General features: G+C 47.3%; 1 protein-coding gene across 4 annotated transcripts in view; it reads left to right on the forward strand.

Moving 5' to 3' along the window:
* FRMD4A (FERM domain containing 4A) overlaps positions 1-18008 on the forward strand; it is a 356654-nt gene that overhangs the window by 223803 nt on the left and 114843 nt on the right. For all 4 annotated transcript variants that reach the window (XM_088055158.1, XM_014255213.2, XM_014255212.2 and 1 more), the window contains exon 2: positions 6007-6072. In XM_088055158.1, the coding sequence (XP_087911284.1) occupies positions 6007-6072 (66 nt within the window). The remainder of the gene's footprint in view (positions 1-6006; positions 6073-18008) is intronic.

Below are 18008 nucleotides of genomic sequence, written 5' to 3' on the forward strand. Positions count from 1 at the left end.
AGCCACTGAGGCACAGGTGCCTCAGATATTGCCCATTTTAGTGAAGAGGAAAAGCAGGGAAGTGAGTATGTGTGAGGGCTTTGGGCTTGATGATGGCATGAGCAGTGCTGCAGACCATGGTGATGTGCTCACCAGTGCAAGGCAGTGGGCAAGCCCCATGTCTGGGGCAGATGAACCAGATTTGTACCAATAGTTATCTGCTCTTCATTAGGTTTTTTTTCCCTAAGTGGGAAGTGGAATCACCATCCCTGGAAGTGTTTGAAAAATGAGTAGGTGTTCATAATGTGGTTTAGTGGGCATGATGGTGTTTGGTTGAAGTCTGGGCATGGTGTTCTTGGAAGTCTTTCCAACCTTAATGACTCTGTGATTCTATGACTGCAAAAGCAAGCAAGCCCCAAGGGCAGAACCCAGCCAGTGCTCCTCCTCAGGACCTCCCCCAGGTCCCCATCAAGGGCCAGCCCCGTGGCTCAGCTCCTTGCACACTGTGTCACAGCCATCCTCATCCCAGCCACCATCAGTCACATTTATTAGGTGCAGATGCAGGCCAGCAACGGTGAGGATGCTCTGCAAACACATGGCGTAAAAAGAAAGATAGTCCATTCCTCCAGGGTCTTGAGGTGTGAGTGTAGGACAGGAGATGGCAGATGGATGCAGGCACATGAAGAGGCAGTGCTGGTCAGTGCAGCAGGCAGCTGCTTGCCAGACTGGCCCCAGTTCAGCAAAGTGAAGTGCTGCCACATGCACAAAGCTGTGCAGACAACAAAAACATACTGCTTTTCCTCCCTCCCTCTCTCAACAAGCTATAGAGTTGCCAGGATGAGAAGGCGGTAAAAAGTGGTCAAGTGGGAGCAGGATGTTTAATCTAAGAGTTTACTGTAATCAGTGGGCTGTCATCTCTCCCTATCTCCTTTCAGCAACTCTGTCCAAACAGTGGACAGAGTGACACAGATTCTTGTGGATTCAGCACAGTAATTGCCTCCCATACAGGCAGCGAGCATTCAGGAAAGATTCTGCCTCCAATTATAATTTCTTATGTGATTCAAGGAAGAAAATGCCATATTCTTCTTTACTCCTGCAGTCACCAGCTAATGAAATGTGCCACGGATATTTATAGAACTGACATTGTAAATAGCATTTGCATTTGGTGCCTTTGAGTTATTTAGTTTGACGGCACTTTCACCAGGAGGGTTTTTTCATTTTGAAAGGGAAGGGTTCTCTTTGGAGCTGTTTCCTCCCATCACCTTGGCTGTTTGTGTTGGATGGAGCAGTTCTGTGGGCAGTTGTGATAATTTAGTGACAAAGTGTTGGGTGTACAGGGATTAGCTGAGTGTTGTGAAGGTTTTGGGGCTGTGTCACAGACAGTTTATAGGATTCTCTGAGACAATGTTTGAGTTACAGTGAAGATGAATAGAGAGGAGGGCAGTCATCAGAGCACTTCAAGGCACAAAGCAAAACAACTGCCAGCCTGCCTTCCCTAGGAAACCCGTTGTGTAAATATTTGGGTAGAAGCCTCCAAAGGAGATTTAAAGTCTTGTGATAAAGGTAACTAAAACGTCCTTTCCTTGAGGAAAACAGCTGCGATTCAGAAGATCCCATGAGTAACCACAAGACAGATTTCCTTTCTGTAGCATCTCTATATTAGAGTAAATAAACGTATATGTCAGGACTTGCTGTCACTGATGGACCTCAAAACATTTTGCAAAGGTCAGGATCAGTTTTTCTGTCCTCAAGGTGCAGAAGCCAAGGAGCAGAGAGAATGTGTGCCCTGTGTACAATCAGCCCTCCTGCAGACTTCTCCAGCTCCTTAGCCACACAAACACATTGCTTCAGGTCTTCACATGCCTTACAAACAGTATCTGTGTTTGGGTATTGAAGATATATTATCCCTTTACACACTCATGTATAGGAATGGCAGAGCTATTTAAAAGCACTCATGCTCAGTTCTTCTAGTACTTGGGGGGTGGTCATGCTGCATGTGCAGGCACTAAAAGAAGTGGCAGATTTTTAGAAAAAGAATGTTACTTACTGAGCTGTTTTGGGGGGAAAAAAATGTGTTCTTCATTTTAGCACAAAATTTCCATCTGAGCTCGTGTTAAGTCTGGCCCATGAGACGCTCGTGGCCCATATTCACACCCGGAGCGTGCAGCTCACTGCCATATGGATGAACTGTTAGCACTCAGGAGTGTGTAACACAATCCCACCTCTTCACATGTCTCGAGAAGCTTTGGAAATCTGAGGGATTGGTGTGGATACAGCATCCTGGCAGAGCAGCAGCTGAGTGAACAGCAGGAATAGCCATGGAACTAAACTAGGAACTGTCTCACCTCACTTGAAATGTTTGAGTGTCCTCTTTGCTTTGAGCATCAAGGGCATCTCAGCTGTTAGGCTGAATTTGGCTTTTTAATTTCTGGAGTTTGGGAAGAGGGATCTTGTCCTCCAGAAGGAAAGCGGGGAATTGTGTTGGTACAGGAAATCTCACTGAGCTCACTGTGACAACCAGGATTTGATCAGGACTGAACTCCCCTGTTTCCCTGCCACATCAAGCATCCTCCTCTTCTGTCAGGAAGTCTGCTCAACCATTGTTTCTTGTCCCTTTGCTAGGATTTTGCTTTTTCAAGGTGAAGGAAAAGCTATGCCTTTGTGTCTCTTAGTTCAAGTTCCTCTTAGCTTAGTTCTCCCCATCCTTCTCTGGGTAAGAGCCTTGGAAAGGAGAACCTCAATTCAGTCCTGTGGTCTCCCTCCATCTAAACTCTGATACTCTCAGCTCATTTTGGTGACCTCCTGCTCCCATCCATCGGGCTTTGGTGTTGATTTCCCTTCTCTGCACAGGGAAGCAGAAAGCATTCCCTGACTGGTTTCACAGGAGCCAGCAACAGCCCCATGCATGGCAGTGCAGCAGATAGTGCAGAGCAGCCAATTTGCACAGTGTCAGAGGCAGCATCTTTTACCCAGACAGACTGTGCTAAATCAGGGCCTTCTCGCTGTGCTTTGAAATGTTCCTGTTTCTTGCTCTGACAAACTAGCAGAGTTTGTATTGATCCGACAATGCAAAAAAGCACATAATGTGGGCTTCAGACACCTGGTGGAATAATAAAGCAGAGAGGAGGGAGGGCAGGACCATCATATTTTAGCTTATATCAAGTAGGAAGCCTGTCTCTACCTTCTTTTCTTTTCCCTTGGAAAGCACTGCTCACTTCTAAGGCAAATGAAAAACCCTGTGGCTGGAGGAAAGAATCTGCTGTAGCAGATCTCCAACCTGTGGACCTGCTGAGCTTCAAGGGATGCCCATGAAAGGCCTTTCAATTAGTCAACCATCATGTGCTGCATTTCAGAGCTTTGCTTTATTCAGATATTTATTCTTGTTCCCAGCTGTTTGCATTTGGGATTTCTTTTAGCAGTGAAGGCACTGAGGGGTTATGAAACTCCAGGCTGGAAAAGCATGGAGAGCTAAAGAAGCGCCACATGGGAAGCAAGTGCTTTGCTGAAACACTATAGCACAAAGTCTGACATCTCAGAAAATGTTCCCTCTTCCCCCTTTCACCTTCTTTTATTCATATTTTGCCTTTGTTATAGCCAATGGAGCATAAGACACGAAAGCAGGACTGTGTTCCCATCCCTGCCATCACCACAATGAACTCACTGCTTTATCTCTTGCCTTGGGTAAATTCATATTAAACTGGAATATCATTGCATATTCCCCATCTTGGAGATGCAGTGGATACGTGACAGTGAGAGGATGAGGGAGATGTCAAAGTACAGCTCAGGCACTCAGAATCTTATCATCTGGGGAAGCCCAGTGAAGGGAGCTTGGGGTTCTCTTGCGTCTGTGTGAACATGACCCACACGAGTTCTTCCAAACAGGAGAAACCATTGCAAAGCCCTTCTGTGAGCCTCTGGTACAGCTTTACAACTGAGCTGGAAGCTGTTTAATAGTGAAAAATCTCGCTCACCGAGTAATACACCTTAGGAGAAGCCATATTTTGCATAAAATTTCTTACTGGAGGAAATTCTCATAAGACAATTTATTGCCATGGCAGTAACTGGCTGACATTTATGAGAAGCCTTGTTTTACAAGGCTTTCCTTGGGCTCCAATGCCAGGGCTCCAGTTGTGCTGATGGAAGAAGAGAAGGAAAGTGATGTTATTTGGCGTGCAGGATACTCAGAAGCATGTTGATGTGAATAACAAAAAGGGGTAAATTCTGCATGAATTGCATGGGATTATGCCTTCCAGAACTGTAAATTGTAGTGAGTTGAAAGGAAAAGCTCATTTTGTCTGAAGTTTTCTCATAATAAACTGTGCATCTTCAATGGCCAGCTTGAGGTTCAATGGAGTTGTTGGAATACTTGAATCTTTGTTTTGTGGAATGGGCTGGGTAAGACTGACTTCAGTCTGGTACCAGGAAAGGGACAGATGGATGTAGGACAGAGCTGTCAAGAGGGAGGACAGAAGCGCCCAGAAGAGGCTGATGGGATCCTGTGCTGAGAGACAGCAGGATGAGGGTGATGCTGCTGGAGGTGGCTGAGGTTGCAGATCATGTGGAAATGGCCACACAATGCCTGGATTCTTGAATGGGCAAAGTTGATGGTGGAGCATCCACCTCTGCCGGCCGGATGCCAGCACCTCCAGCCCCATCAGCCACAGGAGCAGCTGATTTTTAACCCATAGAGCTGAAGCAGAAAGCTGAGCTGTCCTCAGTTAACCCCCAAGCACACTTCCCGCTCTGCAAGGCGGCTTTGTGTCAGCTCAGCTGGCACTGGTGGGGAGAGGTGATGGATGAGGGCAGGAATGCCCAGAATGTTGCAGCACTCATGAGTCCAGCGGTCTGTGACCCCCCCCCTGCCAGGATCCTGTGGACTCTCTGCTTCCTTCTGGTGATACTTTAGGACTCACCATGGCAAGCAATGTTATTAAATTGAGCTAGGGATCCATGAAAGCACAGGAAGGTGTCTTGGCTGGGGGTGGTGGGTCCTTGGGGGGCTAAGCTGAGCTGTGGGGGTGTTCTGGGTCTGTGCCAGCTGGGTCCAGGTGTGCATGAGTGTTGTAGGGCAAGTCCACACTGGAGGAGCTGCCTGTGTGCTGCCTAAGTCGTGCTGAGAAAGGGATTTCCAAGAGCCAAAGAGGCTTAAGGCTGCCCATATCCCGTTAACAGATAGTGGGATTGTGCCTGTCTCTGAAGGGCTTTGTGGGACTGAGCTGGGATCTGTAAATCTGCAAAGCGAAGTTGTTCCTCACTCACAGTGCTCTGTGCAAGAGACAGCCTGATGCACTGTAGAGGAGTTCCCTCAGACCACAGCTCATTTATTTTTTAGGACCCCAATCTATGGACCTTGGAAATCTCATACAAGTCTTGTACACATAATAGTTTTATTGATATTATTTGTTAACTGCTGTAATAAACTGTTGGTGTGGAAGCACCTTTAGACCAGTACAATGATGTCACAAGTGGCTCCCACGCTACATCTTAAATAGGATGCTCCAAGTAGGACAAGCCCATTTCAGGATTCAGGGCCGAATAAGCACCTGGTGCTACTCCAGGGAGCTGCATCAGCACAGCCCAGGAAGAAGCCTGGCTCCACAGTACCTGTGGCGTGGCTGGAGCACTGCTGTTGAGGGGCTTGGGGAAACTTGCCTGGGTGTCTCCTCTGCTGTCCAAGCCAGCTGCAGAGCTGGAGGCTTCAGTATGAAATGTCAGGGTCCCCATGTTGCCAACTACCCCCACCCCCATTGTACACCCTGGAACACCCTTCTCCTGGCAGCTGCATCCGAGCAGGCACCAGACACCGCTCCATGACAGCTACCAGGGTGGCTTTTCTTTGTCTCCTTCCAGCCTTTTCTTTACTGTGGTGCCAAAAGAAGGAGGATTAATTTAAAAAGAAATAAGTAAACACAAACCAAAAGGACTGCATCAAATGAAAGCCTCCAGCTTGTGCTGGGGGAGGTGAGCAGCCACGTGCTGAGCTGTAACACTGAGCACCCTGACGCATGTTCCTCTTCTCTCTTGCAGATGACAGAGGGTCGCAGATGCCAAGTGCACCTCCTTGATGACAGGAAGCTGGAGCTCCTTGTTCAGGTAGGAACTGCACGTTTCATCATTTGATAGTTTGCTACTGCCACAGGTTTTCACCAGGGTGGGGAGAGAAAAGGATTTTCAGATGGTTTTCTCAGCAGCTTCACACTGTGATTGCCTGCAGAGCTCAGGGATGCTGCAGTAGTGCTGCCTGGGAAGGATCTGCAAAGGCATATCTGAGGGAAGGACTAATTCAAGACATATTTTTACTTTATTCTGTGCCAAAACTGTCCCAGTCCCTGCCATTGAGACAGAAAAGCACCTCTGGTCATTTTTGACACTGTTATTATATCTCTTAACTATGTTTTTGAGTCACTGCTCAGCTACGAGAAATGCAATGTATCTGTTTAAAATACCTCCAGCTTCCCTGCCTGCCATCCTGAATCACTGGGCTTCAGTGCTGGGCACCACAGCAGAGGAGATTGTGCCCATGCTCCACCTGCACTGTGGATGTGGCTGGCAGCAGAAGATGCTGTGGTGGTCATGCCACAGGCAGGCGTTTCTTGTAGGTTCATGTGTCAAACACAAATATGTATTAAAATTAGTCCATGTTCCATCTGCCTTATATTTCACTTTTGAAAAAAAGAAGGAAGACTGGGAACAATGGGAGTCTGGTGGTAGCTTTGTAAGGACGGGCTGGTGAAAGCTGTAGCATCCTGGACTTTCCTGACAATTTTGGCTCCTGTCTCAGAGATCCCCAATGGGTTAATAACAAGAATTAAAAGAATGTCTTTCCTTTTACAAAGGCTTCCACAGGCAGCCACAGGCAGCCAAAGCAGCAGGAAATGAAACTTCCCATAGCACCCAAATGCCCTGGCTACAGCTGATAAGATGGGAGGGGGGCAGGATCCTACCCAGCACCGGCAAACCTGAATGATGGCTGAAGGAGACTTGAATCGCCGGAAGCACATTCAGCCTCGCTTTCTGGAAACTTGCTTAAAAATACCATTACAAAACTGTTAATGGGTGATGTTTTTTAAGCACATAGTCATCCAGGAGGTGAAATCCCTCAGCTACCCCGACACACTGTGTTCAGAGAGTGCCTAGATAACCATGAGTCAGGCCAGTGGCGGAACTAGAACAGCCAAATCAGGATGACTAATTAAAACACAACACTGTACCAATGGTCTCTGCATAGGATGCATCAGGTTCTCTGATGCTTTGCAGCTGGCTGGGGGAATTTTAGTCACCTTCATCACAAGGACACAGCACTTGGCTTCCTATTTCATCTAAATGCCTTTTCTAATTTTTCTTGGTTCAATTAAAAATTAAAATGGACTATTGGAGAATAGCTCTGCTAAAGCACTGCTCAGTATATTAATAATCACAGCTTAAAATATACTGCAGGAAATCTATGTGAGCTGCCCTGGCCAACCTACTTATTTGGGGTTTGATCAATGACACTAAAAAACCACAGGAAGATGACAGCCAAGGAGGCTGTGGGAAGATGTGTCCGCTTACGAGGGAGCAGAAATGGTGTCACGTGATACTGTGGTTTTTTAAGTGTTTGATCACACCTTCAATGGAATTCCTTGTAATCAATATAGGAAGCAAATTGCTCTGTAAATCACACTAACTAGTTTGCAAGTGACCCATGGTTGAATTTTATTAGTACAACAAATCGTTTTGCTTTTTTCAAGTAATGTGTGAATAGGGGAATTCAGGAGGGTGATGATGAAAAATTCATGCCCAGAAAAAGCAGTAACCTATGTTGCATGCAGTACTCAGATCTTTGAGTACCCCCATATGTACAGGAATGTCCACTGAGGCATCTGAGATGCTTTGTTTTTTTAATGACAGTGCTGTTAGGTAGCTTCGAGTCAGGATGAAATCACTTTTAGATGTGGGCACAGCACTTTGGTTTGCCTGGCTGTAAAGCACAGACAAAGGCACCAGCATTGGAGTGGTCCTGGAGCTACTCCACTCAGCAGGACTGGGCTGAGGTTACCAAGATGAGCAGCTCTTTGTCCCAGTGGACTGGGCTCCCTCTGGGAGCAACATGCACTTTGCTAAGGGAAATCTCACCAGCTGATCCATATTGTTTGTATCTTATCATGAGATTTCAGATAAAAGTTGTTTTGTAAGTCCTGAGCACCGTTGTTTTTGTTAGTGTTACCTTATCTTGTAGCTGAACTGAACTAGAAGCTGTAAATAAAATGTTCATCCAAGCCCAAGCTTCTGGCTGTCACTTCAAAGCTGCATTTTTCTGTGTGTGTCTTGCCATGGGCTGGAACAGAGGGCTGGTTTGCTGGGGTTTAGCATGAAAGAGGTTCCTCTATAGCTTTGTTGGGCCTCAAGATCTAGACCTGCATTGGCTTGAATTGCTCAGGAGTCAGTCTCTTAAATTCTCATGAGAAATTTCCTCATTTTCACCAACCTCAACCTTTCTTGGAAGCTTTTCCACTCCTGTAAGAGTTTAGGAAAGAACACTGGTAATTAGTAAACTTGATTTCTCTCCACAGATGAGATCAGAATAACAGCCTAATCTGGATCTGACTTTACATTGCCTTTCAGTGCCTGTGTGTGATATCAGGTGCTCTGCCTGGAGGAGGGCTCAGGGATCCTGCTGCTGTGTTTTCATAGAATCACAGAAAGGTTTGGGTTGGAAGGGATCTTAAAGATGGTCTAGTTTCACTCTCCCTGTCATGGACAGGGCCACCTTTCACTAGAACTGAGTAAAGAATCTTCCTAACACCTAATCTAAATCCTTCCTTTTTCTTAGTTTAAAACAGTGCCCCCTTTTTCCACCTCTATCTGCCCATGAAAAAGTAACTGTCCCCTTATTAATAAGAATTCTTTAAGTACTGGAAGGCTGCAGTGGGGTCTCCCTGGAGCCTTCTCCTTTCCAGGCTGAACAACCCCAGCTCTATCCTCTTTTCTTCATGGGAGAGGTGCTCCAGCCTCTGATCGTCTTTGGGATATTCCTTTTTGGTGTAGAAAAAGACCAGCAGAAGAAGCTGGGTCTGATTGAAGGAGAGAGCTGGGTATGGTTCCCTCAAAGGGATGCAGGAGGGCTCCTGGAGTATCTTGAAACAGCTTAGGCCGGTGACTCTGGGGAGCTGAAATTATTTCCTATCTTGCCTGAAGTGCTGCTGGGCAAAACCAGATGCATCTGGGAACAATCAGGGTGTTTGCAAAAAGCAGTGTATTAAGCAAATGTACTCCCTTTTTGTCTGTGAATTAGCTGTGATCAGACTTGGGGGTTTATGGATACGTCATTTGAAACTTTGGTGGGTAATGAGGACCATACATTCTGCAGGAATGCAGGCTGCAGGAAGACAGGGAGTGGAATTGGTGCTTCTACTCACAGGAGTCAGCAGTGACTCAATGTGGCAGCTCTGCCAGGCCAGATTGAAATGTTTCAATGCCACAAATTCCCTCCCAAAACTGCAAAAACCCCTCTGACAGGCCACATAGCTATTGCTAGTGCACATAGGTTTTATTTGCATAACCGTACCCCACAAGTGAGATTTTGGCTCAGAGGCAGCATTTATAACCCCTTCTGTGAATATTGGCTTGCTTCAATGTTGGCACATCATGCAAGGGCTTGGGGTCGTCAGGAAAGAGACCCTGGCTTTACTCAAATAAAGGGTCTTGACTGAAGTTTTGTCCTCCCAAGTCAAGCAGCTGCAGAGTGGTGCAGCAGCAGCAGCTAAGAAAAAGCAGGAACACAGGCTTTGTGGATAAAAGAAAACCCTCCCCAATGTGTTTTGTCAGATAAATGCTGAAATTTAGAAGGGCTAATCATAAACAGAGACAGAGGAGGATCATATGGAAATCTCTTCCTGAGGGTCTGAAACTCAAAGGCTGTTTGACTTGGGATTAGGCAGAAGAGTTGCATTTGGTGTGTGTTCCATTTGATAAATGCCTGTTGAAGATGTGGGGTGTGTGGCAAGTTTACACAGCGTGGTTTCTTGACAGTTTTTTCTTTCTGAGCAGGAGCAGAGTGTGGTTCCTTGGATCTTACAGTCTGAGGGTTTTTTTCCTGTTTCTGTTTGCTGCATGTTTAGTTTCTAGCACAGTCCTTTTTTTTACAGTGTTTGGCTTTATCAATCTAATCTTTTTCAGCGAGTGAGTCGATTTTCTTACTTCTGGAAAATGGATTTCCTCCATTCCCCACTCGCAGCCTCCCTATCTGTTATATTATTTCCCAGTGACCATGTATCATTTGTCTGCTGCACATGAAAGGCTTGTGTTGCTTTATTTAAAGACTTTTGCGTAATTGGCAATTCGTTCCTTTTCATGTGGGTTTTATAAACATGGCTTTTTTTCTGGGATGGCTGAATCAGGCAGCCTGGCCTGATCCCGGCTCCTGCACTGGCTGGCGGTGCCTGTTATCTGACAGCAGCTCAGGCAACTGTCATCCAGAAGTGTTAAGCCTCCTAATTCTTTCTCTCTGGAGGAGCTATTGCAGAAACGGAGCTCATCCGAGGCTCGTAGCAGAGCTGCCTGTGGGGTCTGAAAGCTCTGCAATTTCATTGTAGGAAATAACCGGGCAATTTGTTTCTAGCCTTCTTCCCAGGAAGCACTGAGCCTGATTTGGAAGAGCCAGGGAGAGATGGGGAGGTCAGCAGAATCCATAGGCATTTTGGTGATTAACCCACCTATATGTCCATGTTGGCATTTCTTGAGTAACTCTTCTTGCAGCGTTTCTATCTCCCAGCTGCCATGCAACTGCCTCCAGAAACACATTAGCAGTGACACATGTACATGCACAGCCAAAATTAATGGGATGCACTCAACATCCCTTTTTACCTTGCTCAAAACCATCTCTGCTTTGAGTGAGTGAGGAGTGTTTCAGGAGCCCAGGATTTGTTTGAGTGTGCCTGCTGTGGTGCAGCATCCCATCCCCAGGAACCACCTCCAAGCCAGAATGGGAGCCACTGGAGCTGTGAGCCAGCACTGGGCTGGCAAAGTGCCCCGTGCGTGGGCTGCTGACTCACTGCCACATGGATGGCTGTCACCAGTGTGGCTATCCCAGTGGAGATGCTCAGTTTGGAGCACACCACTGTCCCTCACTCCTCTGGGATCAGCCTCACTGGCACCAGCCTGAGGCTCACTGTCCTGGGGAAGCAGTGGCACCTTTTGAGAGGAAAAGCTCCACCAGTTATGGCTGGAGGGAGAAATAAAACAGTAGGCTCTCCTCCCAGGAATCTGTTACTGTTTTTGTAGCATTTTCAGTACTACTTGTGATCAAGTAATTGCAATCCATGGGGTTTTACCGATGTTTTCTTACTTCCTCACTTCTGTATGCCTATGAGCAGGGTGGTTACCTGTGCTGGCATGGGGCAAAAACTGACAAGGTTCCCCTTTAGGTGGTGCTGAGGCTGGCACCTGCCTACCTCAGGAGAAGCTGACTAACTTGGGATACAGGTTTTCCACGAGGACCAGCAATATATCCCATTCTGAGTGTGGGATAAACAAGCCCCAGGACAGCCTCAGTCTCCCCAGGGAAGCCATAATAATTGCAGAAGAATGGGGTCCAGCCCTGCTCCATGGCCAAAACTGGGGATCCTTTTGGAAACATCAGCTCCAGGGCTGATTCAGAAATGCAGCTGTGTGGCTCTGACCGTAAATGGAGATGTTTGGGTGCCAGTAGCCGTCCTTTCCATGCAGGAGAGGCAGCTCCAGTCCCTGCAGAGCACCAGGCTCTGCTCCAAAGGCGTTTTTAACCATCCCTGTGGAAGGCAGTGCCAGCCAGTGCTGGGCTGGGAGCAAGCTTGGGGGTGAGTACTGCCCTGCCCGCCCTGCTGCCCTCCCTACACCCTTGCAGGAGCTGCCCAGTGAATATATTCTTGGAGTTGTCTACAGGGCATATCCTACTGGACATAGAGAGCTGGAATGGGCTCGATGGTGCCCATGGTGAGTGCCTGAGGAGGGATCCCTGCATCCCCTCTTTCCACCCAGCCTCTCCACGCCTGCAGTGAAGCAGCTGAAAAATGTTCCCTTGACTTCATACGAGGGCTCAGAAGTGACTAGATAACTGTACTGTGAGTGGCTCTGAAGACTGTGGGGTAGTGTGTTGCTCCTCTCCAAAATAAAAAAAACATATTTTCTGTAAGGGCAGACAAATAAACAGAGACCAGGCTGAACTTGAGTGGAGTTTCCTACTAGGACTGTGGCAGGATCCAGTCCTTCATACTAAGAAAATGTGAAAACATTGAATTTGGATCATAATTTACAATAAGTTTGAGCTGAAGGGGGCTCAAATATGCCTTCTAGAAAGGAGGCTTTATTTTCCCAAATTGCAGTGTTAGGACTCTGGTTTCTTTCAGAAACAAATCCCGATTTACTACAGCAAGAGTGAGACTGTAGTCCAGCTCAGCAAGTATTTGCAAAATTGCAGAGATATTTTAACATCTTTGGCATTAAAAATTATGGAGGTCCAAAGGTTTGGATCAACTCAGAAGGATCCTGCCAAGCAGTGTCTGAAGTGGGATTTATACCACTGGGACAAAGCACACAATTGCCCCTTCACAGCCTGTGGCTTAGGGCAGATGAGTGTGGAGCCACTCTCTTGACAGAAAAAAACTTACCCTGGCCTTTGTGTGCCTCTCAGGTTCCTGTTTGAAACTTCCGATCATTTTGAGCACAGCTGCAAACTGCAAATATTGCCTGGGCTGTACCAAAAGGGAGGTGGGACCCCAGACTAGCAATTCATGTCTGTGCTCTCACTGAGCAACCAGTGAACTGTGAGCTAAGAGCTCTTCTGCTGAAAAGTTATGTTTACCAAAAAGACATACATTTAGCATTGCTCCAAGGTGAATGTGGTGCTGGGAGGATTTACAGTCAGCACACCTCCTGCAGACAGAGTTACTGTACAATACCTAGAAGTTGTCTTAGATCAGGTAAATGGATAAATGAAAAGTGGACCAGGAGAGCCATCTGTGCTCCCAAATCCATCCTTCTGTCCTCCAAGGTGTGCCTCTGTTGAGCTGCTCTGCAGAGCCTCTCTAATGCTCTCAAAAAGCGCCCACCATTGCCATCCATGGTTTACAGAACTTCTGGTGTCAGACTGGAGGGCTGTATCTCAGAGGTTCAGTTCTCAGCTTAGGCTCCAATGAACCACAGAAGTCAAGCCTGGAGGGGAGAGTGTTTGCTGGATGGAATGAGAAAAAGAACAGAAATAAAGAAATTTGATATGCAGAGCTGGAGAGTTCAGCTTAAGAGCCAGAGAGATGTTGTGCAGGTTGAAGGTGGCAAAGCAGATAATCTCAATGTTGCCCTTGATTGTGAGGGCAAAATTGAAAAGATTTAGGACAGGAGGCAGAATTAGCATCTCAGAGGGAAATCCTGAGCCGGGCTCTGAAACTAGGGGTGAAGATCCTCTGCTGTGCACCCTTGCTTGGCTCCATTAGGAACAACAGAGTGGTGCTGGTCCAGGCTCAGCAGCTCCCAGGTGTGCTGGGTGCTCCAGGCTCCCTGGAGCTCACCATGGGTGAGAACGACCACGGTCCCTGTGCTACAGACGGCACTCACGGGATGGAGCTGCCAGAGGAGAACATTCCAGCAAGGCAGGCTGTGCAGAGCAGGCTGGCAGGTTGTGCACATCAGTGAGGGCCACAGGGAGCAGGATTTGAAGAGGTCAAGTAGGGTGCACAGCTGCAGGCAGGGATCAACAGCGAGCCCAAACAGACAGGGAACACGGAGAGCCTCCAAGGGGATCTGCCGTGCACCGAAGGTCAGTCTGGTCAAGCAGCTCTAGAGAAAGCAAAGCTGTGTCTGGGAAAGGCAAGACTGAAAATTAATGAAACCCAGCAGGGATAGTTCAGCCTGTCCAGATTTGATCCTCAGCACAGGCGTGGGGAGGAGCAGCGGCAGAAGCTGGGACAGGTGGAGGCAGGGGGCAGCAGCCGCTGGGAGCAAAATGTCCCTGAGAATGCGCTGGCTCAGGATTGACCTTGCTGAGAGCAGAGGTACTTCTGTCTTGAGGAAGTTCATTGGAGAGGGGGATGCTTCCCTGGTACAGCAGTGCTGCAAATTCTCCCATTCTGAGCTGCCTGATGGCTTCTGAATAACACTGAGAGCTGGTGTCCCCCACGTCCCCCTGGAGCCTGTAACTGAACCCTGCACATCTGCCAGGTGCCACCTGAGGAGCCGCAGGACAAAGTACAGCAAAGTACTTACAGCCTCATGAGAAAATGAACTGGGAATGGCAATCATTGCCCTCCACAGAGTGAAATGAGGGTGTGATTTCCAAAGGCCTGTGTAATCAATACTCCTATTATCAGTCTTCCAGAATAAATTGCATTTAAACTAATACAGGCTGGGGAGCTATCTGTGAGCTGTCAGGAGAGAGATAAGCTGAAGACACATGTTTATTCATACTGCATATGCTGAGAGCTGGATGTTCTTTACAGCTGGCTAAATAGGGGTGAAAATATTCAGTATTTTTTTGCAGTTCTTCTGCTGAATTTTGTCAAAAAGCCTTAATTTTGAGCACACCTGGAACTTTTCAAAATTACAGGGTGGGGGGGCCTGATGAAAATCCCACTAAAACATCTGGTGAAGGAAGAAAGCTATTTCCTTTCCTGTGAGGTAACTCTTGAAGTTTTGCAGAGCATCAGCAATTTAAATTGTCCTGCTGACCTCCCACCACATACACCAATACAGGAATGGCACATCCAGCATCTAATGGGTCCATTACAGAGAAAACATCTCACTCACAGTTACTTGGGAGAAATTCAAAAATTCACTATTGTTTCTGCCAGGCTCAGCTGCTCTCTAGCTTCAGTGGAGCTTTTGTTCAGCCTGGACCAACCTGCCAGTGTCCAACAGTGGCTGTGAAATATGTCATTGTATCCCATGAGATGCTGCTCCAGCCATGGACAAACCAGTGTCCCTCAGCCTTGCTTCCCCCACCCAGGAGCAACTGCAGGATCTACTCAGCTGTGAGGCACCAACAAGCTCAACAGTGGAAGTAAATTAGGTTTAGCAGCAGGACAATGAGGCTGAAATTCACAGAGCTCCTCCTGGTCCCTGCTGCTCCTCCTTCATGGTAGCCCTTGTGTTGCTGCCACATCCCATCCCTCACCTCCAGCCCTGGCTTGTCTGATGTGTTCCACAGCAAGCAGTGGTGAGATTCACCTCTTTCAACTTAAGGCATAAACAGTGTGGGTGTCTGCCTGAGCTACGCTTTTAGAGGTGGTAGAAGGAGGAGGGCACTTGTAGGGCACAGCTGAGCTCATCCTAAAAGGGATAATCTGAAATGAGTTGTGCCCCTTTCTCTCCTCAACTGCAAAAAGACTCTGCAATCAGCTCTCTCATAGGTGTTCACACTGTGGGTGGTTGTATCAGTCCTGTTCTGGCTCCAGCTTCTCCTTTCATGTCCTTATGTCTGGACAAGAAACCCAAGAAGTAAATTCAGGTGAGAAAGTGCTGAATGTGACACAGGATAGAAGCTGCCTCCTGGAAGATAGTGAAAATAGAAAATTATTTTTTTATAGCATGGTCTGAGCAAGCAATTTTGAAAAATAATAACAGATATACCAGAGATGATTCCAGGAGATATTGAACAATCTAGAGGAGTGTAGCTCAGGAGAAATGATGAAGGAGGCAGCATAGCAGATTTGCTTTCGTGCAAAGGTAAAAAGTGCATTTCCAATTGGAGCTAGCATTTCAGGATGGAACATTTCCCCTTACTGCTGCCATCAGGCTGCAGACTGCCTATCAAATACTAGGTTGATAGTGAATGGGCGAGCAACTTGATTGTCTAAGGTGCATTACTCAGCTTATAGAAAATTGTTTTCTGTTCCCTTTCCTTTTCAGCCTCAGTGGATGCAACTTGGACAAAAGATCTCAACTTTCAACCAAAAGGCGATTCCTTCGGCATGGCACAGAGAGCTTGGGCCACGAGTGAGGCTCCTGGGCTCAGGGGCATTGCACATAATGAGCAAAAAGGGTCTTAACTGTCTCACTGGGAAATTATTTCCTTTTCCTTGCTGCAGGTAACCCAAAGCAGCAGCTGGCCATGGCTGCTTGGTGTCAGGTGGGAACAGTTTGCCTGCAGCAATGGATTCAGGCCAGGTGCTTTAGAGCAGTTTCCGTGTGCTTGCACTGACGCAGGTTTGAGCATCACACCTGGCAATGGCACCGAGCAAAGCAAAGAGGAGGTGGGTCTGGCACCATGGTGCCACCAGTAAAGGCTGCTGGGGCTAGTTCAGCCCACTGCCTGTAGCACAGGAGGGAAAGGAGATACCTGCAACCACACAGAGGAGGCAGGAGGCTTGGAATGGGCAGCACAGGCATGCAAGGAGACCGTGCTGCCCTTCCTGAGGGAGACCTGAGTGTTCCCCAGCCCTGCTTACCGCACCTCTCCCTCTACAGTCCCAATCCATTCCCTCTGCTTTTGTCCAGGAGTGTGTTTTTTAGGACCATTCTCTCTGGAAATGATGCAAAATGCTGTCCTCAAGTGATAGAGCAAATCTCCAACCCCCAACACTTGCTGTATTCCCAGTGTGTGGCTCGTTGGTCCTTTCTGTCTTTATTTTGGAGAAGTGCCTACTTATGGGGAAGCTTTGGGCTCTGTTAAGTCAAAATGGATTTGTCTCTCTCTCTTTGGTGGATTATTCTCCTGAGCTCCCCCCCTCCCCCAGGGCTACAGTAGCTTGCTGACAGCAGCACAGCCGTGAGTTGGGTGCCTGGAGGAGGAGTGAGGCAGTCATTGCAAGCATAGAAAGGCTGCCTGTGGCACTTGTGTCGGCCATAATACTGGATATCATCAGAAAAACCATCAGCTTTTCTAATTTTCAGGACAGAGAAGATGGCTCTTGGCTTATAATTGGGTCATGCTTTAAAAAAACCTGCATTAGCTCATCATAAGCAATGAGATGTACCCATTCTCCCCTTACATTCCTGCCCCAACCTCTCCCAAAGAGGCAATCCTTTTGGATGAGAGGTTGTTAATACAGATAGGATATCTTTTACTTTCCCATCTCCCTGCACTCAGACATGGCTCATTACAATTATGTTTGAATGAAAACTCTCCTGTTATTACCTTTGCTGGGAAACTGCCCGTATTTGGAGAGGAAGAAGCACAATTTGAAATCTGCCTTGGGAGGAACCTTCAGTCTCTGTTCTGACTTTGAAGCTATCTTGGTAGGAGGTCAAACAGATGCTTGGAGGTAAAGCCAGCAAAACATGCCAGCTCTGGAAGGTTTTTGTCTTTGGGGAAATTGATTAATAGCACAGATTTGGTTTAGTGACTTCTCTCTATCTTGGTGAGGAGTCTCCCCTCCTCTGTGCTGCCAGTCTCTAGTGTCCCCATTAGCAGAACAAGTGCGTCCTGTGCAGGCAGGCAGCAGACTCACACTGCAGCCTGGTCCCAGTCACATCTGCCTTCAGGAGTCACCATTCTCTTCATTTCCTGGAATAACACAGACTGAGTAGTACAGGCATCCCCTCACACGGGCACAGGTACATTTTGGGCCACTGGGATCAAACTGCCAAGCTGCAGAGGTACCACTGGCTCATTGCTGGGTGTGTAACCCTGTGGTTACAGTGCAGGATGGAGGAATCATGGGGGTTGGAGCAAGAGGTGCAGTGGTGACTAAATGTGACCTGACGAGATCGTGAACAGGCCAACAACTTCCAGCTCATCCCAGCCCTCCTGGTTTGGCAGCCCAGACAGTGTTAGAGACTTCAGCTTGTCAGAGTGGATCTTGTAATATCTCTTAAGTTACACTTGTCTCCTAGAAAAGGAATAAACTAAAGAGATTTGCATCTGCCCTTTTCAAGAATAAAATAAACCAAACCAGCCAAGTAATTTTCACTTCATTTCCCCTCCTCACTTTGAAGCCAGATGACCACTTAATGCGTAGAGTTGTGCTGACCCACATGGTGATGTGGGCAAGGCCACTGCTTATATTTCCCCAGTCCCTCTGATGTTTATTGGTTTGTTGTTTTATTGGTTATTGTTTGTTGTTTTTATCCCAGCATCC

Source organism: Pseudopodoces humilis, chromosome 5, assembly GCF_049639895.1.
Source record: "Pseudopodoces humilis isolate 2021_Gansu_Grassland_sample_001 chromosome 5, ASM4963989v1, whole genome shotgun sequence".
Lineage (NCBI taxonomy): Eukaryota > Metazoa > Chordata > Aves > Passeriformes > Paridae > Pseudopodoces > Pseudopodoces humilis.